The 24,052-nt window shown below is 42.3% G+C and overlaps 1 protein-coding gene across 5 annotated transcripts in view; it reads right to left on the bottom strand.

Moving 5' to 3' along the window:
• The window catches only part of PCLO (piccolo presynaptic cytomatrix protein), a 540,339-nt gene that overhangs the window by 116,744 nt on the left and 399,543 nt on the right, over nucleotides 1–24,052 (bottom strand). For all 5 annotated transcript variants that reach the window (XM_075345226.1, XM_075345222.1, XM_075345224.1 and 2 more), the window contains 2 exons: nucleotides 16,438–16,531; nucleotides 10,803–10,874 (listed from right to left, as the gene is read on the bottom strand). In XM_075345226.1, the coding sequence (XP_075201341.1) occupies nucleotides 10,803–10,874; nucleotides 16,438–16,531 (166 nt within the window). The remainder of the gene's footprint in view (nucleotides 1–10,802; nucleotides 10,875–16,437; nucleotides 16,532–24,052) is intronic.

Genomic DNA, 24,052 nt, shown 5'->3' on the forward strand with positions numbered 1-24,052 from the left:
GTTAGTAACCCGATGTTTATCTTAGTTACGTGCAGGAAGCCCACACTTTCCCGCTCAGCTCACTCCACCCCCTCCTGCCCGCGGCATGTACACATACATACACATCCACCCCCCCCACCCCCCCCCGCCCGCCCGCCCGCCCGCCCGCCCGCCCGCTCGCTCGCTCGCTCGCTCGGCTTACCTGTGGTGATGAAGTCCCGCCATCCCGACCTCAGCGCTGTCACTGTCCTCCATGGCCGCCGCTTGTCACATCACCTATCGCTTCCGACCCGAGACTGACACTGGCGGTGACGTCACGGACCTCTCGCGATACTTGATGTGAAGGCGCCGGTCATTGACCTCAGTGACAGGGGCTGTCGGCAGTGCTGGAGATCAGCGCAGGTAATGTACCTCGCTGACAGCAGCACTTGTCACCCCCCTGCAGTGACCTGGGCTGACCCATTGATGTTAGCTCAGGTCACTGCACTGCTCTCCCAGCCAATGGGGAACATCCTGCTCTTCATTGACTGGGACAGTGTGCATCGTCATGGCAACCCCTTGGATTACACCAGACCTGGATTTGTTTTTCAATCTAATAAATTGGTTAAAGAGGGAATGTTTTGGGGAGTGTTTTTTTCAAATAAAAATGTGTTTGTCGTGTATTTTTTTTTTATTACTGACTGGGTTGGTGATGTCGGGTATCTGATAGACGCCTGACCTCACCAACCCCAGGGCTTGATGCCAGGTGACATTACACATCTGGTATTAACCCCAAATATTACCCCGTTTGCCACCGCACCAGGGCGCGGGATGAGCTGGGGCGAAGCACCAGGATTGGCGCATCTAATGGATGCGCCACTTCTGGGGCGGCTGCGGCCTGCTATTTTTAGGCTGGGGAGATTCCAATAACCATGGACCTCCCTAGTCTGAGAATATCAGGCCCCAGCTGTCTGCTTTACCTTGGCTGGTGATCCAATTTTGGGGGACCCCTACGTGTTTTTTTTTTTTAATTATTTATTTAATTTAAAATAACAGCGTGGGGTGCCCTCAGTTTTGGATTACCAGCCAAGGTGAGGTTGCCAGCTGTGGTCTGCAGGCTGCAGCCGTCTGCTTTACCCTAGCTGGCTACAAAACTAGGGGGAACCCTATGTCATTTTTTTTTCATTTTTTTGGCTAAATACAAAGCTAAGCACCCCTTAGTGCCACATGAAAGGCACCAAAGGGTGTTCCACTTTTTCTCCATTTTTTTCTCCACTTTCTCTCCACTTTTTCTCCACTTTTTCTCCATTTTTTTCTCCACTTATTCTCCACTTTTTCTCCTCTTATTCTCCACTTTTTCTCCACTTTTTCTCCACTTTTTCTCCTCTTATTCTCCACTTTTTCTCCACTTTTTCTCCACTTTTTCTCCATTTTTTTCTCCACTTTCTCCACTTTTTCTCCACTTTTTTCTCCACTTTTTCTCCTCTTATGCTCCACTTTTTCTCCTCTTAATCTCCACTTTTTCTCCACTTTTTCTCCACTTTTTCTCCACTTTTTTCTCCACTTTTTCTCCTCTTATGCTCCACTTTTTCTCCACTTTTTCTCCACTTTTTCTCCACTTTTTCTCCACTTTTTCTCCTCTTAATCTCCACTTTTTCTCCTCTTATGCTCCACTTTTTCTCCACTTTTTCTCCACTTTTTCTCCACGTTTTCTCCACTTTTTTCTCCACTTTTTCTCCTCTTATGCTCCACTTTTTCTCCACTTTTTCTCCACGTTTTCTCCACGTTTTCTCCACTTTTTTCTCCACTTTTTCTCCTCTTATGCTCCACTTTTTCTCCACTTTTTCTCCACTTTTTCTCCTCTTAATCTCCACTTTTTCTCCACTTTTTCTCCACTTTTTCTCCACTTTTTCTCCACTTTTTTCTCCACTTTTTCTCCACTTTTTCTCCACTTTTTCTCCTCTTATGCTCCACTTTTTCTCCACTTTTTCTCCACTTTTTCTCCTCTTATGCTCCACTTTTTCTCCACTTTTTCTCCACTTTTTTCTCCACTTTTTCTCCTCTTATGCTCCACTTTTTCTCCACTTTTTCTCCACTTTTTCTCCACTTTTTCTCCTCTTATGCTCCACTTTGTCTCCACTTTTTCTCCATTTTTTTCTCCACTTATTCTCCACTTTTTCTCCTCTTATTCTCCACTTTTTCTCCACTTTTTCTCCACTTTTTCTCCTCTTATTCTCCACTTTTTCTCCACTTTTTCTCCACTTTTTCTCCACTTTTTCTCCATTTTTTTCTCCACTTTCTCCACTTTTTCTCCACTTTTTTCTCCACTTTTTCTCCTCTTATGCTCCACTTTTTCTCCTCTTAATCTCCACTTTTTCTCCACTTTTTCTCCACTTTTTCTCCACTTTTTTCTCCACTTTTTCTCCTCTTATGCTCCACTTTTTCTCCACTTTTTCTCCACTTTTTCTCCACTTTTTCTCCTCTTAATCTCCACTTTTTCTCCTCTTATGCTCCACTTTTTCTCCACTTTTTCTCCACTTTTTCTCCACTTTTTCTCCTCTTATGCTCCACTTTTTCTCCACTTTTTCTCCTCTTAATCTCCACTTTTTCGCCTCTTATGCTCCACTTTTTCTCCACTTTTTCTCCTCTTATGCTCCACTTTTTCTCCACTTTTTCTCCACTTTTTCTCCTCTTATGCTCCACTTTTTCTCCACTTTTTCTCCACTTTTTTCTCCACTTTTTCTCCTCTTATGCTCCACTTTTTCTCCACTTTTTCTCCACTTATGCTCCACTTTTTCTCCACTTTTTCTCCACTTTTTTCTCCACTTTTTCTCCTCTTAATCTCCACTTTTTCTCCACTTTTTCTCCACTTTTTCTCCACTTTTTCTCCACGTTTTCTCCACTTTTTTCTCCACTTTTTCTCCTCTTATGCTCCACTTTTTCTCCACTTTTTCTCCACGTTTTCTCCACGTTTTCTCCACTTTTTTCTCCACTTTTTCTCCTCTTATGCTCCACTTTTTCTCCACTTTTTCTCCACTTTTTCTCCTCTTAATCTCCACTTTTTCTCCACTTTTTCTCCACTTTTTCTCCACTTTTTCTCCACTTTTTTCTCCACTTTTTCTCCACTTTTTCTCCACTTTTTCTCCACTTTTTCTCCTCTTATGCTCCACTTTTTCTCCACTTTTTCTCCACTTTTTCTCCTCTTATGCTCCACTTTTTCTCCACTTTTTCTCCACTTTTTTCTCCACTTTTTCTCCTCTTATGCTCCACTTTTTCTCCACTTTTTCTCCACTTTTTCTCCACTTTTTCTCCTCTTATGCTCCACTTTTTCTCCACTTTTTCTCCATTTTTTTCTCCACTTATTCTCCACTTTTTCTCCTCTTATTCTCCACTTTTTCTCCACTTTTTCTCCACTTTTTCTCCTCTTATTCTCCACTTTTTCTCCACTTTATCTCCACTTTTTCTCCATTTTTTTCTCCACTTTCTCCACTTTTTCTCCACTTTTTTCTCCACTTTTTCTCCTCTTATGCTCCACTTTTTCTCCTCTTAATCTCCACTTTTTCTCCACTTTTTCTCCACTTTTTTCTCCACTTTTTCTCCTCTTATGCTCCACTTTTTCTCCACTTTTTCTCCACTTTTTCTCCACTTTTTCTCCACTTTTTCTCCTCTTAATCTCCACTTTTTCTCCTCTTATGCTCCACTTTTTCTCCACCTTTTCTCCACTTTTTCTCCACTTTTTCTCCACTTTTTCTCCTCTTATGCTCCACTTTTTCTCCACTTTTTCTCCTCTTAATCTCCACTTTTTCTCCTCTTATGCTCCACTTTTTCTCCACTTTTTCTCCACTTTTTCTCCTCTTATGCTCCACTTTTTCTCCACTTTTTCTCCACTTTTTCTCCTCTTATGCTCCACTTTTTCTCCACTTTTTCTCCACTTTTTTCTCCACTTTTTCTCTTCTTATGCTCCACTTTTTCTCCACTTTTTCTCCACTTTTTCTCCACTTATGCTCCACTTTTTCTCCACTTTTTTCTCCACTTTTTCTCCTCTTAATCTCCACTTTTTCTCCACTTTTTCTCCACTTTTTCTCCACTTTTTTCTCCACTTTTTCTCCACTTTTTCTCCTCTTATGTTCCACTTATTCTCCACTTTTTCTCCACTTTTTCTCTACTTTTTCTATGGTCGGTCTACCCATTAGCTCTGCCATGCATAGTGTAGCTCTACACCTACTGCACATGTTACTTTATGATTGACATCTCTTTCGTACCAGAGCTGTCTAAGTCTACTCTGACCCCATATTTGTCATTACTATATTGTCCTTGTACTGTATTATGACATTTGTATCATGTGTTTCATTTCTTGCTGTGTTGCAATTTTTTTGCTGCATCCCAATTGTACCTCTACATTGTTCGAGTTTATGTTATTGTTCTCTCACTCTTATGTGATACTGATTATTGTCATTTTTCATGATTACATGCAGATAAGTCCAATCTGACGAAGGCTCAGGCCGAAACGTCATTTGTAACTTGTTTTGGACAAAAACATATATGCTTATGAAATTTTTTTTTTCTTAATACGGACCAATAAAGAGTGATTTTGCATTACTATCCGTTGTGACTTACTGACTTAGTCTGGGAGATTTAGAGTGCCGAGGTTACTCACTAATTTTATCTATTATTACCTCTGAGCACCTATATACCAGTGAGCAGAGCTTCCTCTACAGTAGTTCTCCTGATTAGGCATGCCCTTACCTCATGAGCAGGGCATTGCAGCTTTGGTAGCAACCATTACGACATGGACTCTGCTGCTGTGGACCCGGGGAGAGTGAGTGCAGATTCATTGCACCCACACTCCTCACATGAAGGGTCCGCACTCCTAGAAAATGGGGGATACGTTCCCTGAGTGTCTCCCCCCCATATTCTAGACGGTCCAGAGTCGTCGTGGGACCCCTTTATTTTTTTTCTTACAATAAATTGGTGAAAGAGGAAATGTTTTGGGGACTGTTTTTTCAAATAAATTTCTTTTGTCGATTTTTTGTTTTTGTTAGTACTGACAGTTTATGATGTTGGGTATCTAATAGACGCCATGACATCACAAACTGCTGGGCTTGATCTCAGGTGACTTTACAGCTAGTATCAACCCGATTTATTACCCCGTTTGCCACTGCACCAGGGCACGGGATGAGCTGGGGTGAAGCGCCAGGATTGGCGCATCTAGTGGATGCGCCACGTCTGGGGTGCCTGCGGCCTGCTATTTTTAGGCTGTGAAGGCCCAATAACTATGGACCTTCCCACCCTGAGAATACCAGACCACAGCTGTCCGCTTTACCTTGGCTGGTGATCCAATTTGGGGGGTCCCCTACTTTTATTGTGTAATTATTAATATTTATAAAATAATTATAAAAAAGAGCCTGAGGGGACCTCCACATTGGATCCCCAACCACGGTAAAGCTGCCAGCTGTGGTTTTCAGGCTACAGCCGTCTGCTTTACCCTAGCTGGCTATCAAAAATGGGGGGACCCAACGTAATTTTTTTTTTTTAACTATTTTTTAAATAGAAAAAATTAATGGGCTTCCCTGTATTTTGATTGCCAACCAAGGTAACGGCAGGCAGATGGGGGTGGCAACCCATAGCTGTCTGCTTTATCTGCGCTGAGAATCAAAAATACCGCGGAGCGCTACGTCATTTTTTTAAAGATTTATTTTTACAGCACTGTGATGTCCAGCAATCAAAATACAGGGAAGCCCATTTTATTTTTAGTTATTTAAATAAATAATTAAAAAAAATATATGTTAGCTCCCACTGCATTTTTTGTATTGCTAGCTAAGGGTAATCCAAGCAGCTACTGGCTGCTAACCCCCACTGCTTGGTGTTACCTTCACTGGCAATGGAAAATCCAGGGAAGCATTTTTTTTTTTTTTTGCCAAAAAGCTACAAAAAAAGGACGTGAGCTTCGCCATATTTTTGTATGCTAGCCAGGTATAGCAGGCAGGTGCTGGAAGAGTTGGATACAGCGCCAGAAGATGGCGCTTCTATGAAAATGCCATTTTCTGAGGTGGCTGCAGACTGCAATTCGCAGCAGTGGGGCCCAGAAAGCTCAGGCCAACCGGTGGTGCGGATTCCAATCCCAGCTGCCTAGTTGTACCTGGCTGGACACAAAAATGGGGCAAAGCCTACGTCATTTGTTTTCTAATTATTTCATGAAATTCATGAAATAATAAAAAAAGGGCTTCCCTTTATTTTTGGTTCCCAGCCGGGTACAAATAGGCAACTGGGGGTTGGGGGCAGCCGTACCTGCCTGCTGTACCTGGCTAGCATACAAAAATATGGCGAAGCCACATAATTTTTTCAGGGGGCAAAAAACTTCTGCATACAGTCCTGGATGGAGTATGCTGAGCCTTGTAGTTCTGCAGCTGCTGTCTGTCTGTATGGAGAAGAGCAGACAGCAGCTGCAGAACTACAAGGCTCAGCATACTCCATCCAGGACTGCATGCAGAAGTTTTTTGCCCACCAAAAAAATGACGTGGGCTTCGCCATATTTTTGTATGCTAGCCAGGTACAGCTGGCAGCCACGGGCTGCCTCCAACCCCCAGTTGCCTATTTGTACCCGGCTGGGAACCAAAAATATAGGGAAGCCCGTTTTTTTTAATTATTTCACTTATTTCATGAAATAATTAAAAAACAAATGACGTGGGCTTCGCCCTATTTTTGTGTCCAGCCGGGTACAACTAGGCAGCTGGGGATTGGAATCCGCAGCACAGGTTAGCCCGAGGTTTGTGGGCGCCTCTGCTGCGGATTTCAGTCCGCAGCCGTCCCAGAAAATGGCGCTCTCATAGAAGCGCCATCATCTGGCGCTGTATCCAACTCTTCCAACAGCCCTGGAGCCGGGTGGCTTGTTGGGTAATCATGAGTTAATACTGGCTTTGTTTTACCAGCCAGTATTAAGCCAGAGATTCTTAATGTCAGGCACGTTTGACCCGGCCATTAAGAATCTCCAATAAAGGGTTAAAAAAAGACACCACACAGAGAAATACTTTAATAGAAATAAATACACAGACACATTAGAGACTCCATCTTTATTACCCCTGTCAGCCCTCCACGATCCTGCTCTTCTGTCTTCTTTCTTTCTAGTGTAGTAGTAGTGACGATTGTAGTGAGGGGCATCACTTGGGGCTGGGGAACCTCCATCCTCACTACAATGCTCACTACAATCGGGAAGCAGCGTGCAGCCTTCACTCTGTTAGTGATCAGTGCTGGCTGCTAGCGGTAACGCTGACAGACGCGTTACCATAGCAACGGTGCTCCCGGAGCCGCGGTTAGCGGTGACGTCACCGCTAACTGCGTTGCTATGGCAACGGTGATCTCCGTTAATGACCGGCTGTGTCAGCCGGTCCCTAACGGAACGGGGAGTCGACCGTGTGCTAGAGCATGTCGCCGGTACACGGCGATACACATATGTGCACCGTGTACCGGAGAGATGCACTCGCAGGTCCTACATGACGTGTCATAGTCATGTGACCAGTCTGTAGCCAATGAGATAATAGCCACGTGACTGGTCACATGGCTATTTTGACGTCACGATAGGTCCTGCATCTCTGCTGGCAGTGCAGGTCACCGGGAGGATTCAGCGATCATCGGATGGAATAGCGGCAGGAGACAGAGTGCAGAAGGGATCGCGAGGACCGGTAAGTGTTATGGCAATGTTTATTAACTGTTTGTGTACATTTATAATGCATTTTTATGTGTTTGTGATTGCCTCCCATTATAGCCTATTGGTTCTAGTTCGGTTCGTCGAACGTTCGACGAACCGAACTCGAACGGGACCCCCGTTCGGCGAACCGGCCTCGAGCCGAACCGGGACCGGTTCGCTCATCTCTAGTTAAGTCCCCCAGAAAACTCCGACGTACGTTTCACAGATAACCTAGCTTGTGCGCGGTTGCTTCATCAGGGAGTCTGACTCCCTGGGGGACTTAACCCTTCCACACCTGACAAGCCTTCCTGACTGGACTTACACTTACTGACTGCACAGTGTGGTATGTATGGGGCCCCTGCCTATGTCTGTGTTCCCTTTACTGCAGTAGTATGAGGTAACTTCCTTTTAATGCTGATCTAGTGTATTGACAAACGATTAGTAGTAAGGGACACTGGAATTGGCGGGACTCCACTCATAACCACCTCATTGTCATTTGTCATATGCCTACTAAGCTGAATGCACGTACATGTGATTTTCACATTGTGTGATAAATGCCGTATTGATATATAGCCAGCCTGGCAGACCCCCTTTATACCCTCTGTTTTATATATGTAAAATGGGTTACTTACCAATGGTGCCTGCTGATGGTGTGGTTATAAGCCTGATGAAATAAATGTACACATGTGCGGTTTTTTGCTCTGGGCATTTTAGAGGTTATATTGGACACATAACTGGCATAGATAGATTTTTTTTTTTATGCCCCTCTGTTTGATCCTTTTCTGTGTGAGATTTCTGCACTACTGTAATTACATACAGGTGCGATAATTATACATGACAGCACACAGGAAAGGGGTTTGTCAGCATTATTGTTCATCTTGTCTGATATAACCTCTATGACAATATTATGGTAGTATGATAGTATTTTTACAATTATTCATGAAGGTTTTGTCTGTGCCTCTTTTTTAACATCCCTCCTCTTTGCCTCTTTTTTCTCCATTATTGTATCTACATTATATATGTGTATTGTGTGTTTTTTGTCTACCAACTTTTATAAAGTAAGATAATAATATAGAATAAAAAAACATATATTGCGAAGCAGTTCTACTCGTCTTTCTCCTGTTTTCATTCCTACTTGTGAGTAGCTCTGACACACAATGCAGCGTCCCAAGTGAGGGGCAGCTGCTGTGTGTCTCTAATGTAATGTTGGACTCTATGTATCTAACCCCTGAAGATTTAGCAGGTTTGATAAGATGCAAATAAGTTAGAGCCTGCAAACTTCAAACAAGAGCAGGATTTATTAACAGATGCATAAATCTTACAAACCAAAAAGTTATGTTGCTCAGTTAAATTTTAATACATTTTCAACATAAAAGTGTGGGTCAATTATTATTCAACCCCTAGGTTTAATATTTTGTGGAATAACCCTTGTTTGCAATTACAGCTAATAATCGTCTTTTATAAGACCTGATCAGGCCGGCACAGGTCTCTGGAGTTATCTTGGCCCACTCCTCCATGCAGATCTTCTCCAAGTTATCTAGGTTCTTTGGGTGTCTTATGTGGACTTTAATCTTGAGCTCCTTCCACAAGTTTTCAATTGGGTTAAGGTCAGGAGACTGACTAGGCCACTGCAACACCTTGATTTTTTCCCTCTTGAACCAGGCCTTGGTTTTCTTGGCTGTGTGCTTTGGGTCGTTGTCTTGTTGCAAGATGAAATGACGACCCATCTTAAGATCCTTGATGGAGGAGCGGAGGTTCTTGGCCAAAATCTCCAGGTAGGCCGTGCTATCCATCTTCCCATAGATGCGGACCAGATGGCCAGGCCCCTTGGCTGAGAAACAGCCCCACAGCATGATGCTGCCACCACCATGCTTGACTGTAGGGATGGTATTCTTGGGGTTGTATGCAGTGCCATCCAGTCTCCAAATGTCACGTGTGTGGTTGGCACCAAAGATCTCGATCTTGGTCTCATCAGACCAGAGAACCTTGAACCAGTCTGTCTCAGAGTCCTCCAAGTGATCATGAGCAAACTGTAGACGAGCCTTGACATGACGCTTTGAAAGTAAAGGTACCTTACGGTCTCGTCTGGAACGGAGACCATTGCGGTGGAGCACGTTACTTATGGTATTGACTGAAACCAATGTCCCCACTGCCATGAGATCTTCCCGGAGCTCCCTCCTTGTTGTCCTTGGGTTAGCCTTGACCTTCGGACAAGGCTGGCCTCAGCACGGGTGGAAACTTTCAAAGGCTGTCCAGGCCGTGGAAGGCTAACAGTAGTGCCATAAGCCTTCCACTTCCAGATGATGCTCCCAACAGTGGAGACAGGTAGGCCCAACTCCTTGGAAAGGGTTTTGTACCCCTTGCCAGCCTTGTGACCTTCCACGATCTTGTCTCTGATGGCCTTGGAATGTTCCTTTGTCTTTCCCATGTTGACCAAGTATGAGTGCTGTTCACAAGTTTGGGGAGGGTCTTAATTAGTCAGAAAAGGCTGGAAAAAGAGATAATTAATCCAAACATGTGAAGCTCATTGTTCTTTGTGCCTGAAATACTTCTTAATATTTTAGGGGAACCAAACAGAATTCTGGTGGTTTGAGGGGTTGAATAATAAATGACCCTTTGAATAAACTTTTCACAATTTAAAAAAAAAATAAAAAAAGACATAACATTCTTTTTTGCTGCAGTGCATTTCACACTTCCAGGCTGATCTACAGTCCAAATGTCTCAATGCCAAAATGCCAAGTTAATTCCGAATGTGTAAACCTGCTAAATCTGCAGGGGGTTGAATACTACTTGTAGGCACTGTATATATATATATATATATATATATATATATATATATATAAAATTATCTCAGCTCAGGAACATTTTTTTAAACACATCCATTTGTTGACATTATTATTCTTCCAAGATCTATTGATCAAGTTCAACTTTGAAATGAGATTTGTTCATGGGTGAACTCCTTTAAATTATTGTTTGAAAATTTATTTAAGAGATGCATCTGTTTGCTGGTGAAAGTATCACAATCAAATAGTACTTTTGAATGATATAAACACTGCGTGCTGTCATCCTCATGTCATTGACTATGCTTATTTTTCAGCCCCATGGAGAGTATTTATCAGATCTTGGTAAATGTTGATTGGATGATAATGAATTTTCTTACCTCCCCAAGAAAGTCATTGGAGGAGAATCTATCGTAATCCCATACAGTGACTTCCAATGTCTTTTTCTTCAGCTGTATCACAGATTAAAACACAATTAGTACAATGTTACCCATGGTCAGAAATGTAAAGACATTTTTACATGATGATTTTGTATGAAACTGCGGGAGCCTTGATGGCTTATTTTAACCCCATCAAAAGGACAATACTTTACATTCACATTAAAGATACAGACTGACTGATCTAGAGGCCATAGAGCAGGAGGAGCTGAACAGATTTATATTTAGACTTGTGGGGAAAGATTTAGGATAACATATCTTATTTATTTAAATCTATGCTCATTCTGAAATTTTCAGTCAAATGGTTGGTGGTCCTACTGATGGAGTGACAAGTATCAATGTATGCACACTTGTACAAAGAAGATCCTTAGTCACAGATCAGCAACGCTCCCTTGTCTGCTAAGACTAGAATGTGCAAAGATTTAAAGGGACTTTTTCACAAGGTTTATGCAATGTAACCTGAAGACAGCATGCTGCCAGAGTTAAATCAGAAAATTCAGCCCTGCCTCTGTTATCTCAGTCTTTTTTTGTTTACTAGCAATGTTAGTTTAATCCTCTTATTTTTATTATTAGTGGGTCTCAGAGGCAGTGAGGTGTAGTCTGACTCCGCTCCCCTTCTGTGATTAGCAGCTTCTGTCTATAGAAATGTGCACTGAAAGCCAGGTATGGGCGGTGGCAGCTCTCCCAGCTCAGCTACATGCAAAATCTAAAATCTTTCACTGTGTCAGAGTGGCTGCACACAGTAATCTAAGTGATACACTGCTGAATTTGGGGCCTGTTTGCTTCATTCTGCTCTCAGATGGGGTAGGAAAAACCTGCTGACAAATTCCCTTTGTAATTCAATAATTTTTATTAGGCTTTCAAATTCCCTTTAAATAAATTAGGTGTTAGGCTGGATTCACACGATGGTATGGCATCTGATGCTAGTACATCGGATGCGATATGCTAATGACCCTCGGCTCCCACTATGCTGTAAGCATGAGTCGAGTGTCATGCAACTGTGATCGGATCCTGTGATTGGATCACAGCTGCGGAAGACAGGGAGAGAGTTTCCTCCATTGTCAGCTGATGCGATTATCGCACTGCACTTGGATGTCATCCAAGTGCAGTCCGATGTTTCACTCACACCCATAGACTTGTACGGGTGCAAGTGACACATCTCTCGCTGATAATCGCAGCATGCTGTGACTTTTCTCTCATCCAGAATCTGGACGAGAAAAAAGCTGACCATCTGCTCTCTCTCATTGTATAACATTGGTCTGAGTGCAAGCATACCCATGGACTGAATATTTTTCACAATCCTATATATCAATCTGCTTAGGTTCTCCTGCGCCATACCATGCTGTCCACAAGTCTTACTGCATTTTCAATGCGACAGGTTCCCTTTCAATAATGTTGTGATACAGTGAACACTCATTACACTAGAATAGAGGCAGAAGTCCCAATTATTTGATATACTAAAAAGATACATATATATATATATATATATTGTATATTAACTTTGAAATGTATATGACTGCATTGACATTTTGAGGAAAATATCACTATATTCTATAGATACATTTTTCTCAAGAGCGTTTACATAGTTACAGTTATATTTGCCTTTTATGTGAAATCAATTGCTTAAAATAGTAAATTTGAATTGCGAAATGTTCAGAGATGAAAGTGTTCTTATCACATAATTAGCTGCCGCCTTCACACATCAAAAACATGCTATAATTGAAAATGAAATAGAAATATTGTTGAGATAAAGAATACTATAGGTGCACATACACACTGCAATACAATGTTCTTTTTTAATGAATTTGTGAATCCTACACTTGCTGTGGGTTAGAGCCATAGACACTGTAGTGATGTGCTGTTTTCAGAGGAATGAGTAAAAAATAGAGAATTAAAATATTTTTAAGATAATTCTAATCCCTTTACTACTGTATATACCCCTTTCAAAAATGGATACAAAAAAGGTAAAGGATTTATATTATTTCATCCTGCATCAAACTGCAATATGTGAGAATTTAACCTTGAAAATAATATTACATTTGGTATATTACTGCATATTTTTATTGCATAACATTTATATTGTACTAAATTGCCATATTTTAGCTATCCTATGAAATAAAATCACCAAAGGCATCATTTTCAGTCTGCACATTTTTCCACCGTGTAAATTATTTGTCATTATTTGCAGCAGATGTCAAAAAGCTATTTTTTTCCATGTTTTTTCAAAATTTCACAATAAAATCTGCAGCATCTATATATATAATTGCCTTATTCTGTCTGTCTTGCTCCAAAATGAGTCATTACAGTGACAACCGTCGCATTGGCCGCTCGGCTCGGCCCGGCCACGGCCCCCGCACACTCTGGCTGCTCGGCCACGCCGCCCACACGCTCTGCCTGCTCAGCCACGCCCCCCACATGCTCTGTCCGCTCGGCCACGCCCCCCACACGCTCTGCCCGATTGGCCACGCCTTCCACATGCTCTGCCCGCTTGGTTACGCCCCCACGCTGTGCCCACTCGGCCACGGCTCCCACATACTGTGCCCACTCGGCCACGCCCTCCAAACACTGTGCCTGCTCGGCCATGCCCCCTGCACGCTCTGCCCGCTCGGCCACGCCCCCCAGTCTGCCCGCTCAGCCACACACCCCACACGCTCTGCCCGCTTGGCCATGCCCCATCACACTCTGCCAGCTTGGCCACGCCCCCACACGCTGTGCCCACTTGGCCACGCCCAACACTCTCATTGGAAACCTATACACCTCCACCCAGGACTACTCCACCTAATAGACACTTCCCCCAGGACTACTCCACCTATCAGACACCTCCCCCCAGGACTACTCCACCTATTATACTCCTCCCCCCAGGACTACTCCTCCTATTAGACTCTTCCCCCAGGACTACTCCTCCTATTATACTCCTCTCCCCCCAGGACTCCTCCTCCTATTATACTACTCTAACCACAGGACTACTCCTCCTATTATTCTCCTCTTTCCCCAGGACTACTCCTCCTATTATCCTCCTCTCTCCCCAAGACTACTCCTATTATCCTCCTCTCTCCCCAGGACTACTCCTCCTATTATACTCCTCTCCCCCCAGGACTACTCCTACTATTATCCTCCTCTCCCCCCAGGACTACTCCTCCTATTATACTCGTCACCTCTAGGACTACTCCTCCTATTATACTCCTCTTCCCCCAGGAATTTTCCTCCTATTATCCTCCTCTCTCCCCAGGACCACTCCTTCTATTATACTCCTCTCCACCCAGGACTACTCCTCCTATTATCCTCCTCTCTCCCCAGGACTACTCCTCCTATTATCATACTCTCTCCCCAGGACTACTCCTCCTATTATACTCCTTTCTCCCCAGGACTACTCCTTTTATTATACTCCTCTCCCCCCAGGACTACTCCTCCTATTATCCTCCTCTCTCCCCTGGACTACTCCTCCTATTATACTCCTCTCCCCCAGGACTACTCCTCCTATTATACTCCTCTCCCCCAGGACTACTCCTCCTATTATCCTCCTCTCTCTCCAGGACTACTCCTCCTATTATATTCCTCTCTTCCCAGGACTACTCCTTTTATTATACTCCTCTCCCCCCAGGACTACTCCTCCTATTATCCTCCTCTCTCCCCAGGACTACTCCTCCTATTATACTCCTCTCCCCCAGGACTACTCCTCCTATTATCCTCCTCTCTCCCCAGGACTACTCCTCCTATTATACTCCTCTCTCCCCAGGACTACTCCTTTTATTATACTCCTCTCCCCCCAGGACTACTCCTCCTATTATCCTCCTCTCTCCCCTGGACTACTCCTCCTATTATACTCCTCTCCCCCAGGACTACTCCTCCTATTATCCTCCTCTCTCTCTCCAGGACTACTCCTCCTATTATATTCCTCTCTTCCCAGGACTACTCCTTTTATTATACTCCTCTCCCCCCAGGACTACTCCTCCTATTATCCTCCTCTCTCCCCAGGACTACTCCTCCTATTATATTCCTCTCTCCCCAGGACTGCTCCTCCTATTATCCTCCTCTCTCCCCAGGACTACTCCTCCTATTATCCTCCTCTCTCCCCAGGACTACTCCTCCTATTATACTCCTCTCTCCCCAGGACTACTCCTTCTATTGTACTCCTCTCCCCCCAGGACTACTCCTCCTATTATCCTCCTTTCTCTCCAGGACTACTCCTCCTATTATCCTCCTCTCTCCCCAGGACTACTCCTCTTATGATCTTCCTCTTTCCCCAGGACTACTCCTATTATCCTCCTCTCTCTCCAGGACTACTCCTCCTATTATATTCCTCTTTCCCCAGGACTACTCCTCCAAAACACACACACTACACAAAACATACCTCCCCCAAAATACACACACGCACCCCACACACATACACCCTCACAAACCGTGCAACACACACAGCACCACACACACACAATGCTGCAGACACACATCGCTCCACAAACAACGCAACACACACAATGCAACACACAAACAACACTCTCACCCCCCCCCACCCAGACAACACCCAGAATATTTACAGCACCCTACACAAACACTTGGCAACTACCACAACAACATCTATATATATAACAAAAATCATACATTAACTACACAATAAATTCTAGAATACCAGATGCGTTAGAATCGGGCCACCTTCTAGTATATCTATATTTACACAAAAAGAAAATTTATAAATTGCAATGGCAGATTTTTTCTTTACCAAATGTTGTATTATTCTGTTATGGTGTAAGAATTTATCCTTAGTAGTGATGAGCGTATGTGCTCGGCACTCGATCTAGCATTAGGGTGCTCGGCCGTGTATCGCAGGTGCTTGGATATTTCGTTCGTGAAACAACGACCAGAAAGCACAGGCTTGCCTCACTGCATGATGTGTGCAGGCATCCCAGGAGAGCCATTTGCAGTCTATGAATGGCTCTCCCGTGGAATAAAACAATATTCTTGAATGGTAGGGTGACCCAAAAAAAACCCTTGCCCTCTCTCCCCCTGGAAATGCTCTGTTTATATCCGGCTGTATATGGACAGAGAGCCAAACAGGCTATTCATTGGCTTTCCATAATGCTAGTTACTCGCATTGAGCTCGTCTGAGAGTCTTAACCAGCTCAAATCAAGTGGTGAGCATTTGAGCATTTTACTGCTCACTCATCACTAAACAATAGGCTTTATTTACATGTCCATTTTTTTCTTGTTTGTGAAAACAATTGTGTGTCTAAATACAGTGGGTACGGAAAGTATTCAGACCCCTTTCAATTTTTCACTCTTTGTTTCATTGCAGCCATTTGGTAAATTCCAAAAAGTTCATTTTTTTTTCTCATTAATCTACACTCTGCACCCCATCTTGACAGGAAAAAAACCCAGAAATGTAGAAATTTTTGCAAATTTATTAAACTAGAAAAACTGAAATATCACATCGACATAAGTATTCAGACCCTTTATATCTATATATATTTATATACTTATATATATGTTTAAATCACACCTAAAGATATACCTAAGTAGTCTGAATATGTAAGAAATATATACATTGTATTTGTAGAGCAAACAATATATCTAATCAACAAACCTGCTCCATGGAGATACTCTTGTAAATGACTGTTTGATTCCATTCTGGGTTTAGGCTTTTTTGCACATATTTTGTTCTTCTCTTGTATTCAGCACTAAGGCAAAAATAGTAATGTCATAGAATTTCTTATGAACTTGTGACAGATGTAAGACGTGACGGCTCTGTTTTGTTTGACTCCAATTTTATATGAAATTTAAAAGTTAAATTTAAAAACAACTTAGCTTTATTCTTAATAATTTCTATTCCTGTTCTGCAGAGAACCTTTAACCATTTGGAGTATTATGACGTAGAGAAGTCATGTATATATTCTTTTACGGTATTATGGTAGTTCCAGGCACTTCACAGTGATTCCAAAGCTTTGATCATAGCTATTTAACTCCTTAAATTCCAGGGTAAATAGCGACTGTGGCATCTAAGTTATTTGATAGGAAGATTGGACCCACTCTGTCAGTCCATCAGTGCTCTTCAACCCTATTATGGAATACTAATGGGCCAACATGGCAGCAGGATGTGTACCAAAGGTCGTTGGGTGTGACAAAACCACTCACCCGATAGTTTTACTGTAAGTGAAACACTGACAAAAGTGCTTTGTATGACAAAGGATTATACAAGCATGAGTGGTGCTTCAAGTATTCTAGCTAATAAAATGGATTTCAAATAATATAAATTGGATTTAAGTGATATCATATACCCTCAAATAAAGAATAAATTGGTCCTTAGAACAAAAATGACCAAGCTTTCACCATCCTTTGGTTATAAACTGGTAACATAGTTTTCCCTTTTGCCCTTACGACTCAATTTTTCTTTAGTCAAGTACTACAGTGCACAAAAAAGTAAAATATTATAGCTGAATTTAAAAGAAACATATATGATTATACCACTTTTAAAATTCAGTTATTTTATTATTTAAATTTAATTTATTAAAACAAATTAATAATGCTAGAGCCATGTTAACATATAGAACAAAGTCAACCAATTATTTATAACGCACGACACATTACAAAAATCCACATGGCAGATTTGCTAAACAAAAAAATGTATAAGGTTAAGTCTATCAATTATATATATATAAAACAATGTTAATAAATTGTACAAACTTTGCCACATGACCCAGTATCAAGCTTTGATTTGGTTTCCTAATATTCAGTTACAAGAAAGCCCTGAAAAAATTTGTCTTGAAACTCAGAAGCTTGATCCCAGATTGTTAGCAGTGGTGTGCCCAATTTGCACGAGGGTGAAAGGGTATACATTTTGAATCACAAGACAGTACTGTATATGCTAAGAACATTCCAATAATACAAATGAAGCAACTCTCAACATGACTCAACTATCTATGTTATTTGTATAGTAAGGCTATAGTTTACATACTAAGAAAGGATAAATGATGAATACAAGTGGAGATCAAAAGGAGAATACATAAAAGTAGTCAAAAGCAAGATAATTGGTAGAAGCAAAAGGATGAGGGAAAGATGTAAGAAACATGCTTACGGTAATTAAAAAAAAATATGATAAAAAAGGCTATAAGGGGAAATAAGACACACATCAAATAATACATTATGACACTTTCAAAAGGCTTTAAAGGGAATCTGTCAGCAGGGTTTCACACCCCAAACTAATTACATGTGCATGTAGCTCTTTCAAAATCAAGTCCAGGAATACCTTTACATGGCCAGACTGTTCCTCCATTAGTGAGAAATTAGCATTTGAATTAAAAAGATAGAAGCTATGTAGATCTGAGGCCTCTGTCACTCCAGCTCTATTTTTCACCCAGTGTCGCCTCCTTCTACTTGATTAAGTCCCACAGGATAGATGTTGTCAGTCAAGCAGGAGGAGGTGGAGCTAGATGTGGAATAGATCTGGAGTGACAAAAGCTTCAGATTAACAGCCTAATTTGCACATTAATTAAAACACTGATATCTCAGTAATGGCATAAAGGTGCATTTTTGTAATGGTGGTCCAAAAGAAAAGTGTACAAGGAAAAGATTGGTTGTGTAAAAGTAATGTTGGATTTGTCATTGAAAAAAAAAATGTGATACATTCCCTTTACAAACTGGGTGTCACTCTGTGTGTGTAAGATGTGTACCTGCACAGCATTTACCATTTCACGACCTGGCTACTACATTTCCTTTCCACCGAGATCCCCACCATCATCATGGGTGACTTTAACATCCCCATTGACACTTCTCACTCATCTGTCTCTAAACTTCTAACACTCGCTTCCTCCTTCGGCCTCACCCAATGGTCCTCTGCAGCTACTCACAAAGATGGCCACACGCTGGACCTCATCTTCACTCGCCTCTGTTCCCTATCTAACCTCTCTAACTCGCCTCTTCCCCTGTCTGATCACAATCTACTCACATTCTCTTCCCTCTCTTTTCCAAGTACACAACCCCCCCTCCACAAACTTTCACACCCCCGCATAAATCTCAATCACCTTGACTTACACTCCCTTTCTCAGTCCCTTCTCCCTCTCGCAGACATTGATTCTTCACACGATGCAGATGCTGCTGCCACTTTATACAACACCACCATCTCTGCAGCTCTCGAATCAGCTGCCCCCCTCACACACACCAAAACCCGCACAATCAACAGGCAACCCTGGCACACGAGTCAGACAAAAAAATTGAGACAGGCTTCCAGAATTGCTGAGCGCAGATGGAAGAGGTCTCACTCCACTGAGCACTTCGTTACATACAAACAAGCTCTCACCACTTTCAAGTCTGCACTCACTGCTGCAAAACAAACCTACTTCTCATCCCTCATATCCTCTCTCTCTAACAACCCTACAACCCTAAACAGCTATTCAACACTTTCAACTCTCTCCTCCATCCCCCGGCACCACCTCCATCTCCTCTCATCTCAGCTGAAGACTTTGCCTCCTTCTTCAAGCAGAAGATTGACAACATCAGAGCAAGCTTTGGCCCACAATCACCACGGCCACTCCTCACAACTACTCAGCCTTCTTCCTCCAAATCCAGCTTCTCCCCCATGACAGAAGATCATCTTTCCACTCTCCTCTCAAGAGCACATCTCACAACCTGCCTGCTTGATCCACTCCCATCCTACCTCATCCCCAATCTCAACACAGTCTTCATCCCAACCTTAACCCATCTTTTCAACCTATCACTAACAACTGGTGTATTCCCTTCATGCTTTAAACATGCCTCAATCACACCCATCCTCAAAAAGCCCTCCCTTGACTCTTCCTCTGTGTCAAACTATCGCCCCATATTACTTCTCCCCTATGCCTCAAAACTACTGGAACAGCATGTCCCTCTTGAACTGTCCTCTCACCTCTCTTCCTCATTCCACTGAAACTGCCCTGACCAAAGTCACTAACGACCTACTCAACGCAAAAGCCAAGCGACACTACTCTGTCCTCATCCTCCTGGACCTGTCCTCTGCCTTTGACACAGTGGACCACTCCCTTCTACTACAAATTCTCTCATCTCTGGGCATCACAGACTAGGCGCTATCTCCCCCCTATCTGTGGGTGTTCCCCAAGATTCAGTTCTTGGACCCCTGCTGTTCTCCATTTACACCTTCGGCCTGGGACAGCTCATAGAGTCCCCCGGCTTTCAGTATTTTCTCTACGCTGATGATACACAGATCTACCTCTCTGGACCTGACATCACCTCCCTACTAACCAGAATCCCACAATGTCTGACTGCTATTTCATCCTTTTTCTCTGCTCGATCCCTAAAACTGAACATGGACAAAACTGAATTCATTGCCTTTCCTCCTCCTCACTCAACCCCCCCACCTGACATATCCATCAATATCAATGGCTGCTCACTTTCCCCAGTGCCACGTGCTCGCTTCCTGGGAGTAATTCTAGACTCTCATCTCTCTTTCAAGCCACACATCCAAGCCCTCTTCACCTCCTGCCACCTCCAACTCCAAAATATTTCCCGGATCCGTACATTCCTTTCCCAAGAAGCTGCAAAAACCCTAGTAGATGCCCTTATTATCTCCCACCTGGATTATTGCAACCTCCTGCTCTGTGGCCTCCTTTCTAACAGTCTCACACCCCTACAATCTATTCTAAACTATGCTGCACGTCTCATCCACCTGTCCCCCCGCTACTCCCCGACCTCTCCTCTCTGCCAATCCATTCACTGGCTTCCTATTGCCCAACGGCTCCAGTTCAAAACACTAACCATGACATACAAAGCCATCCACAAGCTGTCTCCTCCCTACATCTCTGACCTAGTCTCCCAGTACTTACCTAAACGTAACCTTCGATCCTCACAAGACCTCCTCCTCTACTTCCCTCTCATCTCCTCTTCCCACCATCGCATCCAAGATTTCTCCCGTGCCTCCCCCATACTCTGGAATGCTCTGTCTCAACACATCAGACTCTCGCCTACCTTGACAAGCTTCAAAAGGAACCTGAAGACCCACCTCTTCCGACAAGCCTACAATCTGCCGTAACCCTCAGTTTGATACAGTGGCACACAATCAACTCTACCCTAACCTACCGTATCCTCAGCTATCCCTTGTAGACTGTGAGCCCTCACGGGCAGGGACCTCTATCCTCCTGTACCTGTCTGTATCTTGTATTGTTTATGATTATTGTACTTGTCCCTATTATGTACACCCCTTTCACATGTAAAGCTCCATGGAATTGATGGTGCTATAATAATAAATAATAATAATAATAACCTGACAATGTTAGATTATGTAAGCAGATGAAAATTTAGGTCTATAGGAGTAGGGAAAACCACTGCTGAAACCAAATCAAAATATAAAATTGTATAACTGGCATACATAGTAGCCAGTATTGTATATTAGTACTGATTTTTTTAGTACAAAGAAATATTCTTTTTATAAGAATATAATTGTCAGTTACTGATTTCGCAGATTTTCTGAGAACCTAATGATTTTACAGGCAATTTGGAGGGTGAAATCCTTCTGACAGGTTCCTGTAACTAGTTTTTGACTATTATAGTTCTGAAGTCAATTTTATCACACTGTTCAACACATAAAACACATCTTACTTGGACTAAGATTAATAAATAAAGGGTGTAATTCATAGAATGAAACTAAAAGTTTGCATTATATGCTTTTTTGCAAAAGAATTTTTAATATGAAAACACATGCCAGTAGCCTTACACTTACCCTCCGGCATCTTCATCTATTATACAGTCTTCTCCATATTGTGACTTATCAGCTTGCATTAGTGATTCCTGAAGTGAGTCGCATGTCACAACTCAATACAAGACTGTGAAAGCCTTGATCTGGCCTTGTTATGGCTTTCATAGACTTGTTTTGAGAGCTTGTGATGTAACGTCTGACTTCTGGGCAGTAAGAAGTTGTCATCACAAGATGGCTTTGTGGGACCAGAGCATCGCTGATAATAGGTGAAGATGTCGGAGGGAGAGTATTTTAATAGGGGCAGGGACCTTAGGTTAAAAGCTCCACTCCAGAGGTGAAAAAAATGCTGCAGTGGTGGTCATTTTGCAATAATCTTATGTAGCATATCGAAGATTTCTGTTATTTTGATTATGGTAGGGTAGGCTTTTAGTATGATGCAGATAATAATGTTTTCTAAAACCCAAATAGGAATAAATGGGTATACCCTTTATGAAACAAAACAAAAATATTTATTTTTTATCCATAGGCTCAAATTTTCTTTATCAGTAGTAAAGTTTATTTATGATAAAAATATGGCGTGTCCGACAAAGATGAAAGATGAAAACTTTTCCTCAGGTATAACTAACTATGGAGTCCGGATTCACTATTAAAACCACCAAGCAACTTACTGTATTTAAAGGGGTTCTCTATTTTATTGAAATAGTCTTTTTTTTATCATTATAAGCACTGCATACATAATCTTTTGATATTATATAAATATAGTTTGTATGACGTATAGTTGTCAATAAATTGGGTATAATAAGGTCCAGCTTTATTAGTTTCACAGGGTCTCGTGGGAACAGACTATTACTAAATAATTTAACAAAAAAAAAAGTAATCAATTGTTCATTGACCAATCTTGAATTGAGGGTTAGAAGGTATCATAAGACATGGACAAAAATCTTATCTTATGGGTGAAGGGGGTCTTTGTCTTAAGGAACTGCTTTCGTGACATTTTCACAGTAAACTCTTCCATTCCTCATTTAATTCTAGAAAACCCTCTCATTGAACCCTGCTTTGCATAATCTATAATTACTCTATGAAATGTATTGCTGCAAAGGTGGGCTGCCATTGGTCCCAGAGCTGTGAAGTCACACTTCCCATTCTCTTTTGGGTGTGTACAAAAGGCGAATGGGTGGATATAGTTTAGATTTACAGTTTATCCTATTAGCACCAACAAATAACCGTCATGGCTCTTGTATAATCAATCCCTGTCTGAACCACTCGGAAACTGGTGCTCTAAAAACAGCTTCTGCTTAAAAGTCATTTGCTGAAAGAGATTGTATAGAGCTAGACATAGAGCTGGGGTACAAATAAAAGACGGCAAGCTCACCCTCTTGATATGCATCGCTCATGAGAGATTTCACAAAGCTGGACATAGAATAAAAGGCGCTAGGCTCCCCCTCTTGATGTTCATCGCTCATGAGGGACTGCACAGAACTGGAGATAGAGCTGGGCTACAAATAAAAGGCGTCAGGCTCCCCTCTTGATGTTCATCGCTCATGAGGGACTGCACAGAGCTGGATATAGAGCTGGGCTACAAATAAAAGGCACTAGGCTCCCCCTCTTCATATGCATAGCTCTTGAGAGATTCTACAGAGCTGGATATAGAGCTGGGCTACAAATAAAAGGCACCAGGCTCCTCTCTTGATGTTCATCGCTCATGAGGGACTGCACAGAGCTAGATAGAGAGCTGGGCTACAAATAAAAGGTGCCAGGCTCTCTCTCTTGATATGCATAGCTCTTGAGAGATTGTACACAGATGGACATAGAGCTGGGCTACAAATAAAAGGCGCCAGGCTCCCCCTCTTGATATGTATAGCTCATGAGAGATTGTACAGAGCTGGACATAGAGCTGGGCTAGAAATAAAAGGCACCAGGTTCCCCCTCTTGATGTTTGTCACTCATGAGAGATTGCACAGAGTTGTAAATAGAGCTGGGCTACAAATAAAAGGCGCCAGGCTCCCCTCTTTATGTGCATCGCTCATTAAAGATTGTACAGAGCTGGACATAGAGCTGGGCTACAAATTAAAGGCAGCAGGCTCTCCTCTTGATGTGCATTGCTCATGCCAAAGTAAATGTTCAGTTGTGGTCCTAATGATAAACTTTGCCTCTATATTTTAGGAAATACTAAATGTGCTTACGACATATTTTTACTACAACAAGAAATAATTTGGTTTTCTTTGATATTGTGTATTCATAAATCATACATTTAGTTATATAGCTATATGTATAAAACCCACCATACACTTTAGATGGTTTGGCCAATCATTCAACGCTTCTGGTTTCTCTATGACAGAGCTGCCACCAGACAAGAGGTGGCTTACCTCTGGGAGTCAATACAATCAGCAGTCTGACATCAGACATGCCAGATACATATTACTTTTTGACATTTGGTACCCAAATACACGTAAGAATGTTGGCTGAATCCATCAATATCAGTGGTTTGAGCTATTAGTCTAATGTGTATAGGGGCTAC

The sequence above is a fragment of the Anomaloglossus baeobatrachus genome, chromosome 4, assembly GCF_048569485.1.
Source record: "Anomaloglossus baeobatrachus isolate aAnoBae1 chromosome 4, aAnoBae1.hap1, whole genome shotgun sequence".
In the NCBI taxonomy this organism is placed as follows: Eukaryota; Metazoa; Chordata; class Amphibia; order Anura; family Aromobatidae; genus Anomaloglossus; species Anomaloglossus baeobatrachus.